This window comes from Eubalaena glacialis, chromosome 3 (genome assembly GCF_028564815.1).
Source record: "Eubalaena glacialis isolate mEubGla1 chromosome 3, mEubGla1.1.hap2.+ XY, whole genome shotgun sequence".
NCBI lineage: Eukaryota > Metazoa > Chordata > Mammalia > Artiodactyla > Balaenidae > Eubalaena > Eubalaena glacialis.
The window spans coordinates 155,071,204-155,093,505 of record NC_083718.1 but is presented as its reverse complement, the minus strand read 5'-3'; the positions used below and the strand labels follow the sequence as shown (position 1 = coordinate 155,093,505).

Sequence of the window (22,302 nt, the reverse complement as noted above, 5' to 3'; positions counted from 1 at the left end):
GCTACATGTAAAAGAATGAAATTATAACATTCTCTAACACCATATACAAAAATAAACTCAAAATGGATTAAAGACCTAAATGTAAGACCAGATACTATAAAACTCCTATAGGAAAAACATAGGCAGAACACTCTTACATAAATCACAGCAATTATTTTTTTTGGATCCATCTCCTAGAGTAATGGAAATAAAGGCAAAACTAAACAAATGGGACCCAATTAAACTTAAAAGCTTTTGTATGGCAAAGGAAACCATAAACAAATGAAAACACAATGTACAGAATGGGATAAAACATTTGCAAACAATGTGACCAACAAGGGCTCATACAGCTCAATATAGCTCAATATCAAAAAACAAACAATCCAATCAAAAAATTGGCAGAAGACCTAAACAGACTTAAACTGCCATCTGTATGTCATCCAAAGATGACATACAGATGGCCATCAGGCACACGAAAATACACTCAACATCACTAATTATTAGAGAAATGCAAATCAAAACTACAATGAGGTATCACCTCACACTGGTCAGAACTTCCAAATTAGGAGTTTGGGATTAGCAGATACACACTACTATACATATAATAGATAAACAACAAGGACCTACTGTATAGTACACGGAACTATATTCGATATCTTGTAATAACCTATAATGGAAAAGAATCTGAAATAGATATATATATATATGTAGATATATAACTAAATCACATTGCTGTACACCTGAAACTAACACAACATTGTAAATCAACTATACTTCAATTATAAAAATTGTATGAAAATTTTTTAAAACTAAAAATTTTTTTAAATGTAAAAAATAAAACCTATGTTTAATTAAATTGTTTTCTGAGGCAACATCTTGGATCTTTTGGAGATTTTAATAAAGGATTTTACAGTCACACCCTTGGTTTCACCATCAGACCAAAATTTCCTGAACACACCCTAGAATGATTTTTGCTCATAAGTCATTCTTTAATTTCAACATTATTTGCCGTTGGGGAAGGCTGAGAATCCTCAAAAACAGTAAGTTCCAACTCCTTTTTGTGTTATTAACAGGCTTTCCTTTTGCTTCCCTCTCCTCTTATATTTTGCTATAAGCAGCAAAAAGAAACCAGACAGCCCCTCTAATACTCTGTCTGAAAGTATCCTTACAAAGACCACCCGTCTCATCAGGTATTTTTTTCTATATCCCACATTCCAGCTAAACTTTACACCATTACATAACAAGGGCTCCTTTCTCCCCTAATTTCCAATAACATTTGCCTCATTTTCCTCCAAACACTCATCTGACAGTTTCTTCAAGGCTCTTCAAGCTTTCATACACACTCCAGCAAAGCTGTCCCAGCTTCTGCCCTCTCCAGAGGCTTGAGTGTCCTCACACATAGCAGTTGGCTTCCCCAGGAGTGAGTGATAGAAGAGTGAGAGCAAGGAGGAAGCCACAGTGCATTTAATGACCTGGTCTCCAAAGTCTAAAACTGTCACTTCACCACAGTGTATCTGTTAGAGTCACTAAGCAGAGTCCATACTTAAGAAACTCTGCCTTTGGAAGAGAGGAGTGTCAAATCATCTGTGGACATATTTTATAAGTACCACAGCCTGGACTGCAACTTATCACTTTACCCCTCCCCATATATTGCTGGTCATATAGTAAATACTCAGAGTTTTAGCCATTATTTTTAGATCTTTCAAAACCCATGTGTATCAATTGGGGTTTCAGGGAAACAGAACTAACAGAATATATACACAGAGAGATATTTATTTTAAGGAATTGGTACATGCAATTGTGAGAGTGACAAGTCCAAAATCCACAGGGAAAGCTGGCAGGCTGGAAACTCAGGCAAAGTTGATACTGTAGTCTTGAGTGTGAAATATGTAAGCAAGCCAGCAGGCTGGAAACTCAGGATTTCTATATTACGGTCTTGAGGCAGAATTCCTTACTCTTTTGGAAACTTCAGTTTTTGCTCGTCAGGTCTTCAATTAATTGGATGAGGTCTACTTACATTATCAAGGGTAATCTCCTACACTTAAAGTCAAGTGATTGTAAATATTAGTCAAATCTACACAATACCTTCACAGTAACATCTAGCCACAACCTAACCAAAATAAATTTAATCATCACACATCGGAAATGTCAGTTTCCTCTATGAAGTCTACAATAAGATGTAATTCATTCAATTCAATCAAGAGTCATTTAAGTACATACAAACATCTGCGCTAAGAGGTAAGATCAAAGATGAGAAAGTCACAGATTCTGATTAACATCACTGCCACCAACAACAGCACCTTGTCATGATCTCCACGGCCATCATCATATCACTAACATTTACTGATCATTCTCTATGTGCCAGGTACTAAAATAACCATTTACAAGTTTTCATTAATCCACCAAACAACGTTATCTCCATAGTATAGTGATAGTAGTAGCCTGTGATAGTGCCAGGATTTAACCCCAGATGTGACTTGAATCCTTGCCACAGTGATGGGTTCAGAAAGACAGCCTAAGACTCAGATGTCTATGCAGAATCATCTGAATTCTGAGGAAGGGTGCATTGTTGCCTGCCAGGACAGCAAACTACTGATTGGAGTGTGTTGTCCACTCACATTTAAATACAATAACTGATATGATTGAATTTACAACTGCTATTTTGCTGTTCAATTTATATATATGCCATGTCTTTTTATTCTTGTATTCATTCTAGTGGTCTCATCTGAGTATGCATAGCTTAGTGGTCATCCAATGAACCTGTCAGGGTTCCACTCTTTGTTGATTATCTGTGTGCGGGTTGGGGAATGCACTCAAAGGTACAGCAGGTCTCTAGTCTCCCTTGGCTTTCACTTTTTTGCTGGACTCCCACTGTCTCCCCTGAACGTGCATAGTTTCAGTCAGCCAGGAATGAGTGGAAAGCTCATCTCAGCCCTTTTATTGCTCCCTTACTTCCAGGGTCTCCTGTCAACTTTCTGGCAGGTGTGCTGCTCACTCTGATTGGAACTGCAATCGGCCTAGCAAAGCTGTGGGTTTTTCTCACGTGCTTCTAACCGAATCCACCACATTTAGCTGGCACAGAAAAATATTTGCCCCTATGATTGTGACACCAATTCCAATGTGTGGGTTTTCCAACACCACCAAGAAAAGTCTCTACGACACCATTTGGGTGTCCTGCAATTTAACTCAGCTCTGACACTACCTGGAGACAGCGTCAGATCCCACAGGTTAAGGGCTCAGTTACACAAGACTGCTCCTATCTGACTTCAGATGCTAATCACAAGTCCAGGTTGTCACCCACAGGCTACAAATAAGAGGTTCCCATGACCCCCTCCTTGGGTTCGATCAATTTGCTACAGCTGCTCAAAGAACTCAGGAGACAGTTTACTTAGTTTACCAGTTTATATAAAAGGATATGATGACATCCAAATGGAAGAGATGTCTAGGGTGAGATATGTGGGAAGCGGGGAGAAGTTTCTGTGCCCTCACCAGGTGAGCCACTCTCCCAGTACCTCCACATGTTCACCAACATGGAAGCTCTCCAAACCCCATCCTTTGGGTTTTATAGCCGCTTCATTACACAGGCGTGAGATTAAATCAGTGGCCATTGGTGACTGAACTCAATCTCCAGCCCCTCTACTTCTCAGGGGTGGGGCTGAAAGTTCCAACCCTCTAATCACCTGGTTGGTTCCCCTGGCATCAAGCCCCCATCCTTAAGTTCCCAAGGAGCTTTCTAAAAGTCTCCTCATTAACATAACAAAAGACACCTTTATAGCTCTTAAACACAGGAAATTCCAAAGGTTTTATGAGCTCTGTGCCAAGAATGGAGCAAGAAGACCAAATGTATGTTTCTTATTACAAATCACAGTATCACTGCCCAAAATTGATTCTGACCTCTCTGGTAGCAAAGCTACTAATTTTTGCAGCTTGCCCCAGGCTTAGTGAAGCTACAATTCTCACTGGCTATGCAGGGTATGAGAGTTGTCCTAGGCAAGATGACCACATACTTCTGCCATTTTTACCCAAAGTTTTAGCAGCTATTCAAGCACGGATACTTCTTAATTTGTCTTAATTGTCTTAACTGCGATCAGTTTCCAGTGCCCTAAAACTGCGGCTTGTGACAATTTTGTCCAGTTTTATACTTGTGTGGAGAGAGTAATTGACAGCCCCTTCACACCATCATCACCAGAAGTCTCACTTTTTATATTGTTAAAAACAACAGGCCCAAAATTGAGTTGCTTACGCTAAGCTCCATGTCACCAAACAGATTTAAATTAATTACAGTTTCGGCTCTCCCAGAAATGGAATTTTAAACCAGTCAATCAGGAATTGCCTGATTAGCACTCACTAGGTAATCCATCTGATTAGACCCTCTGCCATCCCCTAAATGAAAGGAACCTTGCAATAATCAACACACTTTTTGGCCTAGTATAATTTCCTTGTTCCTGCTCCCTTCTGGATATAAAAATCTTTCATTTTGCACAGCTCCTTGGAGCTTCTTTCTATCTGCCAGATTGGATGCTGCTTGAATCAAATCAATTTTTGCTCAAATAAACTCAAAATTTTTAATATGTCCCAATTTATCTTTTAACAATATATATAGACTTTTTGCCTTAGTAATCCAAACTTTTTTGATATATGTGAAAGTAACTCAAATTCAATAAAGAAAAATACCTGTTAATGGTCCATATTCTTATGTTTATATTGCCAATTTGGTATAATACAGCATTTTAAATTACTTTTAAAAAAACTTTAATTTTAAAATCAGATTTTTTTCATTGCAGGCTTCTAGAAAGTCCCTGAAACATTCTTGGAAGACTTTTTGGGCTAATGGACACTGAAAATATCCCAAAGGAGGTATATTTTAATAGATTTGCTAGTCAACTTTTATACTTTCAGCAAGCTGAAATTTGCTATTTCCTACAGGAAATACAGGAGAAGTTACTTAATTCACCATATTGGCTCATGTAGCACCCCAATTTCCTTACTGCTCCAATATCTCCTAAAGTTAGTGAAAAATATTTGTCCAAATAATTTCAACCTAGACAACTTTCACTTTTTTCTTCTTTGAAACAGCAGGGGCTTCACTCAGTCTCTCTAGGCAGAAGGCATTTTCAGGAATAAAAATATTATTAATTATCCAATAAAACTGAAGAAGTTGCAGGAAAAGATGAGAGTTGGCTATCACTTAATGCAGCTTTCACTTTTAGGTGTATGAATACGTATTTCCATTACATGAACATATAATAATTATTCTATCCAAACTCCTACTAATGGACATTTCAATTATTTCCATTTTTCATTATTATGAACAATGCTACAAATGAACATTCCTAAGAAGGCTCTTAGTATGCCAGACAGAATACATCTTAAAGCTATATACCTAGAAGGTCATAGGCTATGAGAATCTTGGCCTTGACTAGATAATCCTGGATTGTGGTTGTTCCAATTTACATGACATAGCAACATACACAAGCTTCCATTTTTCCATGCTTTTGACATTTGTCAGATTTATTAAATTTTACCAATCTTATGGCTATAAAAATGAAATCATATGATTGTTTTAATCTGAATTTTCCTAAATGCTAATGGGATTGCGCATGTTTTCAAATATTTATTGGCCATTCTTTTGGGAGAAAAATAAAAAGAGAGACAAAGACATAGGGACAGTGGGGAGGGGAGGAAAGGGGGAGAAGAAGAGGAGAGAAATCTGAAGAATATAAGGCAAAATAATGCTTGTTAATTTTGGAAGGTAGATGCATGCATTTTGGTAAAGTATTTTCATTTAGGTTTCAGTATGTTTAAAATAACATCATAATTTCATAAAGCAATTATGTTTTAAACTAAATTAAACTTTGAATTAGGTCTTCACATTTCAGATATTGAGGGCTATGTGGTGGTTTTTGACAATGATCCTGCATCACGATTTGATTCAGAAAATAGTAAGCACTTACGCGAAGGCAAGAAATCCTCCTCATGGTAACCTGGCGGTTTGAGTCATGGTGTCCAGAAATTTGATTTGGACCCGGGAACATGAAATCTCGTGTATTCTCATCATATGTAGACAGTGTTTCACCCACTACAAGAAAGATATCCTATGATTCAAATTATAACAAAATATGCTATTTAGAAACAATATCATCAAGTACAAATATATAATGCCTGATGCCTTAATGGAATACCTGCTTCAGGGTCATGGACTTAATTTTTTTTCTATGAAAGGGAAATTAAAATAAAGTTATGTTAAGCGAATTAACACATTTCCTTATTCAGAAATGTCATACATACTACTAATTCTCCCTCCCCCTTTTGTAGAAAGGGGATGTTCATGTAAACTTTTTAAGTACATATGAGTTCCTAGAAAAGAAAATCCTTTTAAACATATCAAACTGACATAACATTTATACATATAAAACTTAATTACCATCTCCAGAATTTTTTTTTCTATCTTCCATTCTTTTCTACCTGCCATTATGAGATATTAGGTTACATATTGAAAAAAATATAGACATTTTATAGAATTTGTGGTTACCGGAATTAGGTATATATGTGATATTCAAAAATTTTAGACTACTAGCTTTCAACAAAATATAGTTCCCTATTTCTCACATAAAATAAGGATTTAAGATAGAGTCTTCTATAATCATAGAAATCAATAATAAAAATAAAACTATCCTTCAGATTTTAACTCTACCTACTGCAGGGATCTGTACTGTTTATTAAACAGGTACAGTTTTAATTCCCCTACATTCCCAATAACAGTCAATACACAAAAACTAAGATAATGAACTACTTTATCAGCAAAAGCATATTGGTTTAGAAAAATCACAAAAACTTAAAGACGTTAATTTTTATGAATGTCACAAAATATGCTAGGATCATATCGGGTTATTTCCCACTATAAATTATGACTATTCAATTTTAGAACAATGTGTTCAAGTATAATTTATGTCAATCTTTCTGTATATATTATTTTGGCCTACTGACATTTTACACATAGTAGACCAATGCTAGAGACTCAACATTGCTCTTAATTTGGGAAGAAGGGGAAAAGATGAGATTTTTTAAAAAGCATTTCATTGAAATGAGTTCAGATGTCAATTACCTTATCAAAACACAATACAGTACCTGGTGGAACTAGCTGAATCAACTCAAACAATGCTGTATCATCTGAAAGTTTAAAGAAAAATTTCCTTAAATAAACAAATTTATAATAAACAATAACTAATTACTTTACCACAGAAGTACCTAAAAGCCAAAGTAATTGCTCAGTAGACTACATATATGTTTATATCTTAGTATACTGTGTATATTTTTTGGTTGCTATGTATCTTGTGGATTTATTAATCTCTGGTAGAAATTAATCTTTATAGGTTTTTTTCTGATTTTTTTAAGACCTTATTTTTTTAGAGCAGTTTTATTTACGTTGACAACAAAATTGAGAGGGAGGTACGGAGATTTCCCCTATATCCCCTGTCCCCCAAAACATGCATAGCCTCCCCACTATCAACATCATTCACAGGAATGGTACATTTTTTACCAAGGATGAACCTACACTGACAAATCATAATCACCCAAAGTCCACAGTTTACCTTAGGGTTCACTCTTGGTGATGTACATTCTGTGGGTTTAGACGGATGTATAATGACATTATCCATCTTTATAATATCATATAAAGTATTTTCACTGCCCTGCTCCTCTGCTCTCTGGTTATTTATCTCTCTCCTCCCTACAACCCACCCTCTGCCCACCACAACCACTGTCTTTTTATTGTCTCCATAGTTTTGCCTTCTCCAGAATGTCATATACTTGAAATCATACAGTATATAGCCTTTTCAGATTGGCTTCTTTCACTCAGTAATATGCATTTAAGGTTCCTCCATGTGTTTTTATGGCTTGATAGCTCATTTCTTTTTAGTGCTGAATAATATTCCATTGTCTGGTTATTCCACAGTTTATTTATCCATTTACCTACTGAAAGACATTGGTTGCTTCCAAGTTTTGGCAATTATGAACAGAGCTGTTATAAACATCCACGTGCAGGTTTTTGTGTAGACATAAATTTTCAACTCTTTGCATAAATACCAAAGAGCAGTATTGCTGGATCATATGGAAAGAGTATGTTCAGTTTTGGAAGAAACCGCCAAACTGTCTTCCAAAGCGGCTGTGCCATTTCGCATTCCCGCCAGCAATAAGTGAGAGTTCCTGTTGCTCTGCATCCTCACCAGCATTTGATTCTGTCACTGCTCCAGATTGTGGCAATTCTAGGAATGTACAGGTATCTCGTTTTAATTTGCGTTTCCCTAGTGACATATGATGTAAAGTATCTTTTCATGTGCTTATCTGCCATCTGTATATCTTCTTCGGTGAGGTGTCTGTTAAGGTCTTTAGCCCATTTTTTAAAAGGGCTGTTTGTTTTCTTACGGTTGAATTTTAAGAGTTCTTTTCATATTTTAGATAATAGTCCTTTATCAGATGTGATTTTGCAAATACTTTTTTTCCAACCTGTGGCTGGTCTTCTAATTCTCTTGATTTTGTCTTTCACAAAGCAAAAGTTTTTAACTTAACTTCAATCCAGCTTATCAATTATTTTTTTCATAGTTTCTTTCAAAGATGACACTATGGTGTCTTTGGTGTTATATCGAAAAAGGCATCACCATACCCAAGATCATCTAGGTTTTCTCCTATGCTATCTTCTAGGAGTTTTACAGTTTTGCATTTTCCAGTTAGGTCTATGATCCATTTAGAGTTAATTTTTGTGAAGGGTGTATGGTCTGTATCTGGATTCCCTTTTTTTTTTTTTGCATGTGGATGTCCAATTGTTCTAGCACCATTTACTGAAGAAACTATCTTTGTTCCATTGTATTGTCTTTGCTCCTTTGTCAAAGATCAGTTGACTATATTTATAGAGGTATATTTCTGGGCTCTCTGTATATTTTTATAAAAATAAATGATGTCTATTTCTTAAGCAGAGTGGTGAGTACAGCTAGGTAGATTACATAACTCACACTTTTAATATGTCTGAAGTACTTTATAATAAATTTTTAAAATAAAAATAAAATATAAATTATGCCCTTTCTACCTTCTAAGAACCCATGAATATAATCTTTTTCTTTCTTTAAATTCTGCTATTTTCATCCAAGGGAAATCTCAGTCATTTAACCCAATACTTATATGTCCAGTTTTTGAAGAAATATTAAATATTCCTTGTAGCTTATCATTTGGGGCTGTAATAAGAAAAAAAACTGATAATAGTCCTATTCCTCAAGCACCTGACATTGTGTTGAAAAGACAAACATTAAATGAAACAAAGACACAAATAAATATATAATTATAAACTACAAGTACAATAAAGGCATTCAGGTAGTGCTATAAGAGAGTATAACAAGATAATCTTGTCAGGGAGTCAGTGAAGGCTTAGGAAGAGCTCTTCAGGACTTGACCCATAGCATGAATAGGTGTAAACTAGGAGTTAGGGGGGTGGGAAACTAGAGGTTTTCAAGCAGGAGGAACAGGATGTATGAAGGCTCTAAACGGAACATAGCAGGGTAATCTGAGAGATTAGAAGGTTCAAAAACAAACCTCCTGCTAAAATCGACTTGAAAAGGTAGATAACTAAAAAATCTGCTTGAAGGCAGGAGAAACCTAACAAGGTAGTAAAAAAATTACAAGTCTGAAACTCAGTATATGAAGTAAACACAGGACTTCCCTGGTGACGGAGTGGTTAAGAATCTGCCTGCCAATGCAGGGGACATGGGTTTGATCCCTGGTCTGGGAAGATCCCACATGCCATGGGGCAACTAAGCCCATGTGCCACAACTACTGAGCCCGTGTACCGCAACTACTGAAGCCCCCACACCCTAGGGCCCACATGCCGCAACTACTGAGCCTGTGTGCTGCAACTACTGAAGCCCGTGTGCCCAGAGCCCATGCTTCGCAACAAGAGAAGCCACTTCAATGAGAAGCCCGCGCACCGCAATGAAGAGTAGCCCGTGCACCACAATGAAGAGTAGCCCCCACTCGCCACAACTAGAGAAAGCCCACGTGCAGCAACGAAGACCAAACGCAGCCAAAAATATATATATAAAATTAAAAAAAAAATTATCTGTATTATTTTAAAAAAAAGAAGTAAACACAGAGAGATAAGCCTGATATTTGAGGTTACTTTTCCTTTTGGGTATCTGACAGTTCTGACAGAGGTAGCTAAGAGGCTAAGAAGCTGAGTATAGCTTCTGATAAGCTCATACAAAAATTGGAGTATCATGACCTTGGGAAGAGATGAGAAGGGAGGTCTGCAGGTAAGAGACAATGGCCTGATAAAATGGCTAGGCTATAGGACTGAATCTTGAAAAGGTAAACCAATTCAAAAAGACACATGCACCCCAATGTTCATTACAGCACTATTTACAATAGCCAGGACATGGAAGCAACCTAAATATCCAGTGACAGAGGAATGGATAAAGAAAATGTGGTACATATATACAATGGAATATTAGCCATAAAAAGGAATGAAATTGGGTCATTTGTAGAGACATGGATGGACCTAGAGACTGTCATACAGAGTGAAGTAAGTCAGAAAGAGAAAAACAAATATATATTAATGCATATATGTGGAATCTGAAAAAATTGGTATAGACAATCTTATTTACAAAGCAGAAATAGAGACACAGACGTAGAGAACAAACATATGGATACCAAGGGAGAAAGGGGGATGTGGGATGAATTGGGAGATTGGGATTGACATATATACACTATTGACACTATGTATAAAATAGATAACTAATATGAACCTACTGTATAGCACAGGGAACTCTACTCAGTGCTCTATGGTGACCTGAGAAGGAAATCCAAAAAAGAGGGGAAATATGTATACATATAGCTGATTCACTTTGCTGTGCAGTATAAACTAACACAATATTGTAAAGCAACTATACTCTAATAAAAAAAAAAGTTTAAAAAAAGAGAGTAAAGAGTAAACTAAAAATAGATAACCAATGTTATACACTGAATATCTGTATCCCCTCAAAATTCATATGTGGAAATCATAACCCCCAATGTGATATTTAGAGTTAGGGCTTTGGGGAGGTTATTAGGGCAAAGCCTTCATTAAAGAGATTAGTGCCCATTAGTGTCACTGGTGCCCAAAAGACCCCAGAGAACTTCCTTGCCCTTTCTGCCACATGAGGACACAGAGAGAAAATGGCATTCTATGAACAGAAAGGGGACCCTCACCAGACACCAAATCTGCTGGCTCCTTGATCTGGGATTTCCCAGCCTTCAGAAGTATGAGAAATAAACTTCTATTATTTATAAGCCACCCAGTCTATGGTATTTTGTTATACCAGCCCAAATGGACTAAGACAGCCAACTAAGAACTTAGGCTTAAATCTGAATCATCCCAAATCCTGTCTAAATTAAGTTGATCCAGAATTGCTAGTGCCCTCTAGAAACAATCATAAATCTTGTCTGAAGGAAAATATCTTCATCTAAGGTTTCAAATTATTTCTAAAATTCTTACATACAAAATCTGACATTTAATGAAAATCGACCAGGTATATAGGAAAAAAAGACCATTGGGATCAAAACACAAGAGAAATACAGGAAATAAAAACAGATCAACAAGAGATCCAGAAAAATTAGTTATCAGACTGCAACTTAAAATATGCTTAATATGCTCAAGAAAATAAAATATAAGATTGAGAATGTCAGCAGAGAACTAGAAACTGTTACAAAGAACCAAGTGGAAATTTTTTAGCTAAAAAATAACCAAAAATTAACCACAACAAACGGATTTACCAGCAGATTACAAATGACCCAAGAGAGAATTATGGAATTGGAAGACAAAAATAAATATCTTGAGAGAGGCACAGAAAGCCTGAAGGTTGGAGTAACAAAAAAAAAGAAAAAAAAAAAAAGGATAGAGTAAGAGGATCTAACAATGTGCAATTGGATTTGTAAAAGGAGAGAAGAGAAAAGGGCAAAAGAAATATTTGAAAAGTTAATATCTCAGAATTTATCTGAAGAAAGATACCAAGATACAAACACCAAGCAGAACAAATTTTTAAAACACACACACACACACACACACACACAGAGTTGGGCACATCAAAGTAAAACTACAGGAAAACAAAGACATAAGAGAATATGCTAAAAGAAGCCAGCAGAAAATGACAAAATACCTTCAAAGAAGTAACAATAAAATTAACAGATGATTTCTCAACAGAAACTAAGGGAGCAAAAGGACAATGGAATAGTATTTTCTAAGGGCTGGAAGACAGTCATACCAATATTCAGCAAAAATATACTTCAAAAAAGGTAAAATAGAGACATTTTCAGATAAATAAAAATCAAGATATCTATCATCAAAAGGCTATAAGAAAGGAATTATGAAAGGATATTCTTCAGAAAGACACAATAAACTGAGAAGCTCAAAAAATGAAAGGAAATAAAGAGCAACCAAAAAGGTAAAATACAGTTGTAAAGTGAAATGAATGATGCCTATACAATAATAGCAATAATATTCTGTGTAGTCTCATTGCATACTAAGTTAAAATGCATAACAAAAAATAACATATAATCTAGAAGTTAAGTAGTTGTAGGTTCTTCACTGTCCTAGAAGAGGTTAAAATAAAAATATGTACACAACTCTGAAAACTCCAGCATGCATGCTGTAATCCCTATACTAACCACTAAAAAAACAAAATAGTTAAAGAACATGTACCCTCAAGCTAATAAAAGTGTAGAAATGAAAAAGCAAAAAATAGTTAATTCAAAGAAAAGTAGAGGACTTCCCTGGTGGTCCAGTGGCTAAGACTCCATGCTCGGGTCCTTTCCCTAGTCAGGGAACTAAATCCCACATGCTGCAACTAAGAGTTTGCATGCCACAACTGAAGATCCCGCATGCTACAACTAAGGATCACGAGTGCCACAACTAAGACCTGGTGCAGCCAAATAAATAAATAATTTTTTTTTTAAACTATTAAAAAAAAAACAAAGAAAAATAGAAAAAGAAAAGCACTAATATTCAACAATCCAAACAAATAAAAAGTAGATATCAATATGGTAGATTTACACCAAAATATATCGTAAAAACATTTTTTTAATTTAACATTTTTAGATAATGAGGATTCACAACAAATTGTCAGAATACAGAGATCCCATATACCCTTTATCCAGCTTCCCCCAGTGGTAACACCTTGCAAAACTATAATAAAATATATCACAACCACTGTGACACTGATACAATCTACTTATTTTATCCAGATTAAAAGTTTTAATTGTACTCATTTGTATGTGAATGTGTATGTCTATATTTAGTTCTATACACTTTTATCAGGTGTGTAGGTTTGTGTATTCACCACCACAGCCAGGATACAGAATAGCTCCACCACCACATAATCTCTTATGTTGCCCTTTTGTAACCACATCTATCTCCCTCCCCAACCCATCCCTAATCCCTGATAACCACTAATCCCTATAATTATATCATGCATTTTTAGAAATACTCTAAATGGTCCAATTAAAAGACAGATTAGATTAAAACAAAACAAAACAAAAACCTCTCTCCAAGTACCACTCATAAGATACATGTAAAATGTAAGAATACAGAAAAACAGAAAACAAAAATATAGACAAATATATAACATGTGACAACTAAAAGAAAGCTGGTTTGGCTATACTATAAAAGATAAAGTCATCATTAAAGCAAAGGCATCAAAATAATAAAAGGTTCAATTCACCAGTTGATAAATGCCTGGCAAGACTGGTCAAGAGAAAAGACACAAATTACTAATATCAGGAATGAAAAGAAAGACATAGAGATATTTTAAAATCTTAAGGCATTACAAATAATTTCATGCTACAAATGTATTGAATGTGTCTTATCTGAATCACTGTCAAACAAAATATGATTAAACAATTATAGAACAATTGGGGAAATGTGAACTGAGTGGATATTTGATGATACTAAGAAACTGTTAATTTTTAGGTGTTCCTTTATTTTAGATATCCATATCTATAAATGAAAGGATATATGATATCTGAGATTTACTTCAAAATAATCTGATATATTAAAAAAATCAAGTTCCTACAAAAAGGAAACTTAAAACTTATGCAGATATAGAAAAAACTGAATAGTTGTGTATATATGTGTGTATATACAGATATATGTGTAGATGCACACACACACACACAATCCATTATTTAAAACCTTACAACAAAGAAAACACTAAGACAGATGACTTCATTGGTGAATTTTCAAACTTTTAAGGAAGGAAATAATGCTGATTACATGCATACTCTTTTGCAGATCAGTAAAAGAAGGAACACTTCTCAACTTACTTTATAAGCCCAGAAAAACCTTGATACTAAAACCTGACAAGAGCCTTACAAGAAAGGAAAATGACAGGCAATCTATTTCATAAACAGAAATGTAAAAATCCTATATAAAATATTATCTAATCAAATCCATCAATATATTAATATGGTTTAATATTCAAAACTAAAGCAACATAATTCACCACCTGAACAGAATAAAGAAGAAGTATTTCATAAAAGTTAATAATCATTTATTTTCAAATAAAAACTTAGCAAACTAGAAATAGAAAAGAACTTTTTTAATCTAAAAAAGGCTGTCTACCAAAAACCTAAAACAAACATCATACCAAGTGATGAAATGTTGAAGCTGTCTCTGAGATCAGGAATGAGACATTCACTTCATTCACTGCTATCACTACTATCATTCACTTCAACATTTTATTGGAGTTCTGAACCAGTGAAAGCATAATAAAGCAATAAAAAGAAATAAAAAATATAACTATAACAAAAGAGAAACTATAATTCTCATCATTTACAATGTGATTGTGTACATAAAAAGCCCAAAGGAATCTAAAGACATTTTTTAAATCAATACATATAGTGAGGTTGCTGGAAACAAGGTAAATATGCCAAATAATATATTTTTTTATATATCAGCAACAGTTAGAAATGACATTATAACCTTGTTTAAAAGTGTGAAATACCTAGAAAAATAATGAATTAAAGATATCAAATACTGCTACACAAAAGAAAAAAATTAACAGAGGAATATACATGCTTGAGAGACATCAACCAATCATAATGTATGGACCTTATCTTTATCCCAATTCAAACAAAATACTTATTTTTTAAGTTATAAGATAGTTGAGGAAATGTGAACTGAATTGATATTTAATATTAAGAAATTGTTCATTTTTAGGTATGATATGGTACTGTTCCTATATTTTAGATATTGATATCTAATAGATAAAAGCATATGATGTCTGAGAGTTGCTTCAAAATAATCTGGAAAAGGGTGATGAAGTAGAGAGATATACTTAAAACAACATCAGCCATGAGTTGATAATTATTGAGCTGAGTGATGAGTACAAGGGGGTTCATTATTCTCTTTTAGTGTCCACTTTTGTATATTTATAAAATTTTCTCTAAAAAAGTTTTTTTATGTTTTTGATTAGAGAAAGTTGTGTGCATGTGCTCTAATAGCATCACCATGAGAGCTCTCATTATGCTGTTTTTTGTTAAAGTTCTCTTCTGCCTTTTCCATCAGAAATTCTAAAATAAGAGACACACATTCTACATGTTCAACTTCACATTCCTCCTTCAAATGTTATTTAGTTATCTAAATAAAATCAGTTTAAAATTTTCAGAATTCCTCCATATTTCCTATAATTTGTAAACTGAACATATATTAATTTTTCTTTAAAATAACAATAATAAAAGTTTTAAAAAGAGGATAGTAGAAGCACTAGGCTCTTAACAAGAAGTTAATCCTCTCCTTTTAGTCTCATGCCATCTGATTTTGTCAACTGCTCATCCTCCTTCTCACTACAATCTCTTAACTTCAAGGTCCCTACCACTTTTCCACCGAAGATAAAACAGGCTAATCTTCCTCTCAAACCTAAGACTTGCCATAATTTTGAACAACGTCAACTTCCGTGTAAATGTTGTATCCAACAGTTCTCTGACCTCCTCAAATCCAGTGCACATATACAAGGATTCTGATTATTTATTTACATGTCTGATCCTTATTTTATTAAGATGGATACTCATTTGAACAAACAGCCTATATTTTATTCACTTCTGAATCCCCTATATTCTCTCACAGTGACTGAATCTGCACAGGCAATCAAAAAGTTTAAAAAAACAAATTTTATCATAAGCCAGTGGATAAGCAACTTTTGTTTTGGAAGACTTTTCTACCACCCCTTGAATCACACAGCATATTCCATGAATACATCATGCTGTTTTTCATCCTATTATCAATAAATGGAAGAACAGAAAAGAACTAATGCTAAAGATGATACTGAAATAAGAGACTGGCATTTAAGAAACTTGGTCTATTGCACTTACAATAATTATAATATCTGATCACAAAGTAAAACCCTATCCTTTAGAAAATATCTGAACATAAAATTTTATTAGAAATCAAACAAATTAAACAAACTTAGGATAAACATACTAACACTATATTTTTTCTGATGTCACTTATTCTGTAATCTCAACTATTTGAAAAACATTATTACAAAGTAGAAAACTACATTTTTTAAAAAAGGATATGGGTAGTCAAAATAGTAGTATTTACTACCATTTAGAGAACATCTTCTGTGTGTCAGGACTGACTGAGTTGCTATGAGCTTCAAACAAATCCCTAAAACAACCCTAACAAGCCATTATTTCCATTTTACAGTTAAGAAATAGAGACTAACGGTTAAGGTTACCAAACATAAATTCCTGAGCTGAGATTTGAGCTCAGCCTGCACTGTTTTCATTAACAACTCTACTAGAACTAGAAAGCAGTAATTTACAAAATACACAGTGAGGTAAGGAAATTATATTTTGAATGAGGAGTAGAATAAAGAGATAGGATAGTAGCTAAATGAGGGTGAGGATGAAGACAGGAAATATCTTTTAAAGATGTAAACATACAACATATTTATACAGTGTGAGGGTTAGCAAGAGAGACATTGCAAACACAGAGGGAAAAAAATCTAATGATCAAGATACTAGAGATGGCACGAGGAGATGAATAAGAGGGACAAGTAGAATAATCTTGAGCAGAATGCAGAAACCCCATCCTCCAGGACCAGGAGAAAGGCGATAAGAATGAGAAACGATGTAGATGACTTTTAGGACAAGGGAGCAGTAAACTGAAGTGATTCACTAACATGGCCTCAATTTTAGTCAGTGAAGTAGGAAGTAGTCATCTGTTCATCTTAAGAAGGCTGGAGTTTAAACAGAGACATCCTAATAAGAGAAATGAATATGTTTAAAATATCTACAAGATAAATTAAAAAGGAAGTTCTCCAAGAAGTAAAAGGACTGAAAGGTAGCACTGAGAAATAACTTGTGTTAGCATCAATCTGAAGGTTATGAGAGCCCATCAGCAATACCAAATTAACCTAGTATAAAAAGCCAGGAAGGCAAGTTGTAGCACTGACCCACGAATGGACATTTAAGAATCTCCTATATGTCAGCTTTGATGTAATACCTGACATAATGAAATAAATAAGTTAAAGTAAGATATAGAAAGTTTCAAATGTTTTTACCAACACAAAAAGGATATACCTTTTTAAGCAACCATGTCATGATTATATTTGATTCCTATCCCAGATGCTCAGGGAAAACATCAATAAATTCCAAGAAGCAGTAATATTATAGGCTACATGCTCTGATTGAAAGACGAATTAACAATATTTTTTAATATTTAAACTAATCATAGATAAATATTTGAAATATACTGAAAAGACATTAGCAGTCTTCAATATGAAGGTTCAGCAAAATAACTGGATACACAATAAATATTTTTATCACTTTCTTGTGTATCAACCATAAAAAAAGGGGAAAAAGGAAAATTAGGTGAAGAACCTTATTCTCTAAAGCCACAAAATATATAACAGTTAGAAATAAACATAATAAGAAATGTATGGCAAGTATACGTATACACAGACACACACACACACACACACACACTCACACACATACCCCAAAACCTTGGTAATACGCTGAAAGAAAGCATACATTTAGTAAATCAATATACATCACCTATCTACATGGGAAGAATGAATAATGTAAAAATGCCAATTCTCCCAAAATATAATTAAAATTAAAATTCAAAGAGGTTTATCTTAGACCTTAAAAAATGATTTTAATTTCATCTAGAAAAATAAACATGCAGGAATATAAATGTGTGTTTATTAAATGAAAAGAACATGGATTATATAAAGCTGTGATAATTAACTGTGCACTACTAGCCCAAATACAGATACTTAGAGTAATTAAACAGATATAATGGGGGGGGGACAAATGCGAGAGTACACAGAGACAGGATGAGGGTAGAAAGGATATTAAGGCGGAACAGATTTCTGCCTCAGGTAATGGCAATTTACATAAAGCAGACCAATCATCTTACTAGGAAGACTAAGAAAATCAGGTCAAGTTATTTTTTAAAATCCGCTTGAAGGCACAGAGAAGATAATACGGCAGTGAAGAATTACAGGGCCAAGTTCTAGGAGAAGAAAGAAAAGCCAGGGAGATGAGCCAAACATTGGAGCTGCTTTCTCCCCAAGGGCATCTGCTAATTCCAGAAATGGCAAATGAAGGATTGATAAACTTAGCTGAGATTTTGATGGTCTCACAGACCTAGAAGCAAAATATCACTACAGGGGCTATACGAAGAAGGACAGGTCTTCATAAATTCTCCACAGTTTGGATAGAGCCCGTAAAAGACAACATCACAGGAATAAGGATGAACTGGAAATACCCTCGTGTTGTACATGGATTGAAACCCAGTGTCAAATCATCTTAATCTCTGACATTAGATTGACATGATTGAGGATTCTTAGTATCACTAGCAGCCTACAGAAGGGAAATAAAAGTCAAACATAAAGCCTACCTGGAGAATGACAGCATGATGTTATGCCTCCAATTACTTCTATAATTTTTCATATACAATGTTCAGTACTCAAAAGGAATTGTACAATTATTTTTAGGGAACTGTTCAGCAGTATCAACAAAAGCTAAGTATACACCTATTCTATGACCCAGAAATTCCACTCCAAGAGAACTAGTATAAATGTTTACCAAAAGATATTTATAAGAATATTCATAATAAGCCAAGACTAAAAACCATCCTCATTAACAAGAAATGAATAAATTACAGTACATTGATATAATGGAATACTAAAGAGCAATAAAAAAAGAATGGACTACTGAAATACAACAACATAGGTGACTCTCACAGACATCTGGCTGAGTGAAAAAAAGCCACATTCAAAGGAATACATATTTATGATTTAATTTATATGAAGTCCAAAACCAGACAAAAGTAATCAATGTTGACAAAAGTCAGAATAGTGATTATCTTGAGGGGGGTTGTGACTGGTAGAGGCACAGGAAACCTTTTTGGATGCTGGAAATGTTCTCTATCTTGATGAATGGTGCTCATGGATGTACACAAATGTGAATAATCATTGAAGGGTTCACTAAGGATTAAAATTAGTATACTTTAGACACTAAGAACAGCTAAGAAAATCTTCAAAAAGAATAAACCTGGGATAAACAACAAAGTCCTAACATATAGCACAGGGAACTATATTCAATATCTTGTGATAAACCACAATGGAAAAGAATATTTAAAAAAAGAATGTATATATGTGTATAACTGAGTCCCTCTGCTGTACAGCAGAGATTGGCACACCAATGTAAATCAACTATACTTCAATAAAAAAATAATAAATAAGTAAAAGTGAAAAAAAAAAAGAATAAACCTGGAGGGCTTAAACTACCAGATACCAAAACTGAAGCTCCAGTAATTAAGAAAGCATAATATTTATGCAAGGACCATGAAACAAAATAGAAGATCTATTTAAATAAATCCACATGTATGTAGGCACTTAATTTGTGATAAAGTAAATATTACAGAGCAATGGGAACAAAAGTTTCTTCACCAAATGGTATTGCCCAATTAGATATACATAAAATAAAAATAAAATGTTATCCCTTCTTCATACCATATATAAAAATAAGAGCCAAGGGGACTGTAAATCTGAATGTATATGGTAAAGAAATAAGGTTTCTAGAAAATTACATAGAATATCTTCATAACTTGGGGTAGGGAAAAAAATTCTTCAACATGACCCAAGAAAAGCACTAAACATAAAGGAAAAGATTAATAAATCAAACTACATTATTAAGTCAGACTATATTAAAAATAAACTTGTTCACCAAAAGAACAAGAATCACTAATGGATTAAAAATGCAAGCCACAGAGTGAGAAGCTACTTGCAACACATATAACTGACATAAAGCTTATTAACTAGAAAATATAGAGAAGTCCTACAAATTAGTAAGAAAGTAATAAACAACCAAAAGGAGAAATGAGCAAAAGACAAGCATTTCACACACAAATACAAAAAGATGTCCAAAAAAGATGATGTCATTTATCTTCATGGAAATGCAAAATGAAACCACTGTTCACTCACCATAATGACTAAAATGAAAAAGTCTGGCAATGCCAGGAGTTGGCAAGGATGTGGAGAACAGAACTTTCATCAATGGCAGAGTGTATATTGATAGAGAAACACTGGGAAAATATTTGGCATTGTCTACTCATACTGACCCTAAGACTCAGCAATTCCTCTTCTATATATATACCAAATAGGTGTGCATGCTCATGAACATCAAGGCATGTAATCAAGAATGTTCATAGCAACTTTATTCATAACAGCAAAAACTAGAAATAACCTAAATGCCCATTAATATCTGTAAATAACAGAATAAATGAATTAGAGTAGAGTCACATAATAAAGATACTATATAGCAATAAAGATAAATGAATTAGTTATCAAAACACAAATCAATTTCTCAGCCAAATGCTGAGCAAAAGAAGCCAGGAACAAAAGAATTTGCACATTACAATTCCATTTATTTAGTGTTCAAAAATAGGCAAAACTAAACGACAATATTAGACATTAAAATGGAAATTCCTTTGTGGAACACAGAGGAAATAGAGATTAGGAGGTGGTATAAGGAAGGCTTTCTGAAGTTTTGGCAATGTTCTAATTCTTGACCTAGGTTGTAGTTACACGGGTATTCACACTGTAATATTTCAGTGAGCTACAAATGAATGCTTCCAGTTAGAGATAGTAGGTTAAATGTATGCATTAGCTTTTGTTCCCTTCTGAACCCTCACTAAAAGAATAAAAGGATTAAACACACACACATACACACACATACCAACTCACAATGACAAAACTAAAGAGAAAACAGTTTGAACAAAAGTGGTAACTGAGTTAACAGCCTGGAGAAAGAATCTTAAGCCAATAGAGAGGAAAGCTTAGAAGCAAACCATTTTATACTAAGGAACTCCTAAGAGACGTAGCAATTGGTGGTGCTAGGTACCTCTGGAAATGACAGAATCAGTGGGGCTAAAAACCAGAGTAATAATTGAAAGTTGAAGAAGCAGTCAAACCCCAGATCCTTCTTCTAATTTACACTGCTAGGAAACTGCCCTTCCCCATTCCCAGGCAGGTGACTGGAAGTTATTCTCTAGAGAGTTGGAGGAGAGGCGGGAGGGAGGGGGGGATGGAAGTTGATTAGGGAAAGGAAAAGAAGAAGGAGAGGGAAGAAGAGGGTTAGGAGGAAGAGAAAGAGGAGGAGAAGTAGTAGTAGTAGTAGTTGTTGTCTTCACTGGAATGGAAACAGCAGGTACAACTGACAGCAGGGGTAATACCATATGAAAACAGGTAGATTAAGAGTCTGGGCTATACAACGAGATTTTACTACAGCTTCTTCCACTACAAGGTTCTATAAACAGGTCGCCAAGTATATAGCCTCTAGGAGAAATATGTGAATGATTCTTCTACTGAATATGACCAGCTGAAGAGAAAAGACATAAAAAGATAGTGACATAATTTCCAATAAAATGACCCAGAGAAATCACCTACAATAAAGTACACACTGACAATCTGCATCCAGGAGGAACCCCAACAGACTTAGCAATTAGTGGTACCAGGCACCTCTGGCACGTAACTTCCAAAAGCATTTCAGTCTTCTACTCTTAAATATGAACAGATGGCCAACAATTTGATGAAATATGAAAGGCAGAATATGAAAGGCAGAAGCAAAAACACAAAACACAAAATAAAAGCGAAGACAAGAGTTTTCAAGTCTCTCCAAACCTCCCTTCCATAAAAACATATGCAGCAATTACACAGCAGAAAACTACAGACAACATTTACAATAAAATGAGATGACAAGATATCTCCACAAACCCTAACATAAAGCAGA

At 34.5% G+C, this 22,302-nt stretch overlaps 1 protein-coding gene across 5 annotated transcripts in view; it reads right to left on the bottom strand.

The window, feature by feature from the left end:
- Window positions 1–22,302, bottom strand: part of SPATA6 (spermatogenesis associated 6) — a 140,886-nt gene that overhangs the window by 84,201 nt on the left and 34,383 nt on the right. For all 5 annotated transcript variants that reach the window (XM_061186608.1, XM_061186609.1, XM_061186611.1 and 2 more), the window contains exons 4-5: window positions 7,108–7,149; window positions 5,934–6,058 (exon numbers count right to left, since the gene is read on the bottom strand). In XM_061186608.1, the coding sequence (XP_061042591.1) occupies window positions 5,934–6,058; window positions 7,108–7,149 (167 nt within the window). The remainder of the gene's footprint in view (window positions 1–5,933; window positions 6,059–7,107; window positions 7,150–22,302) is intronic.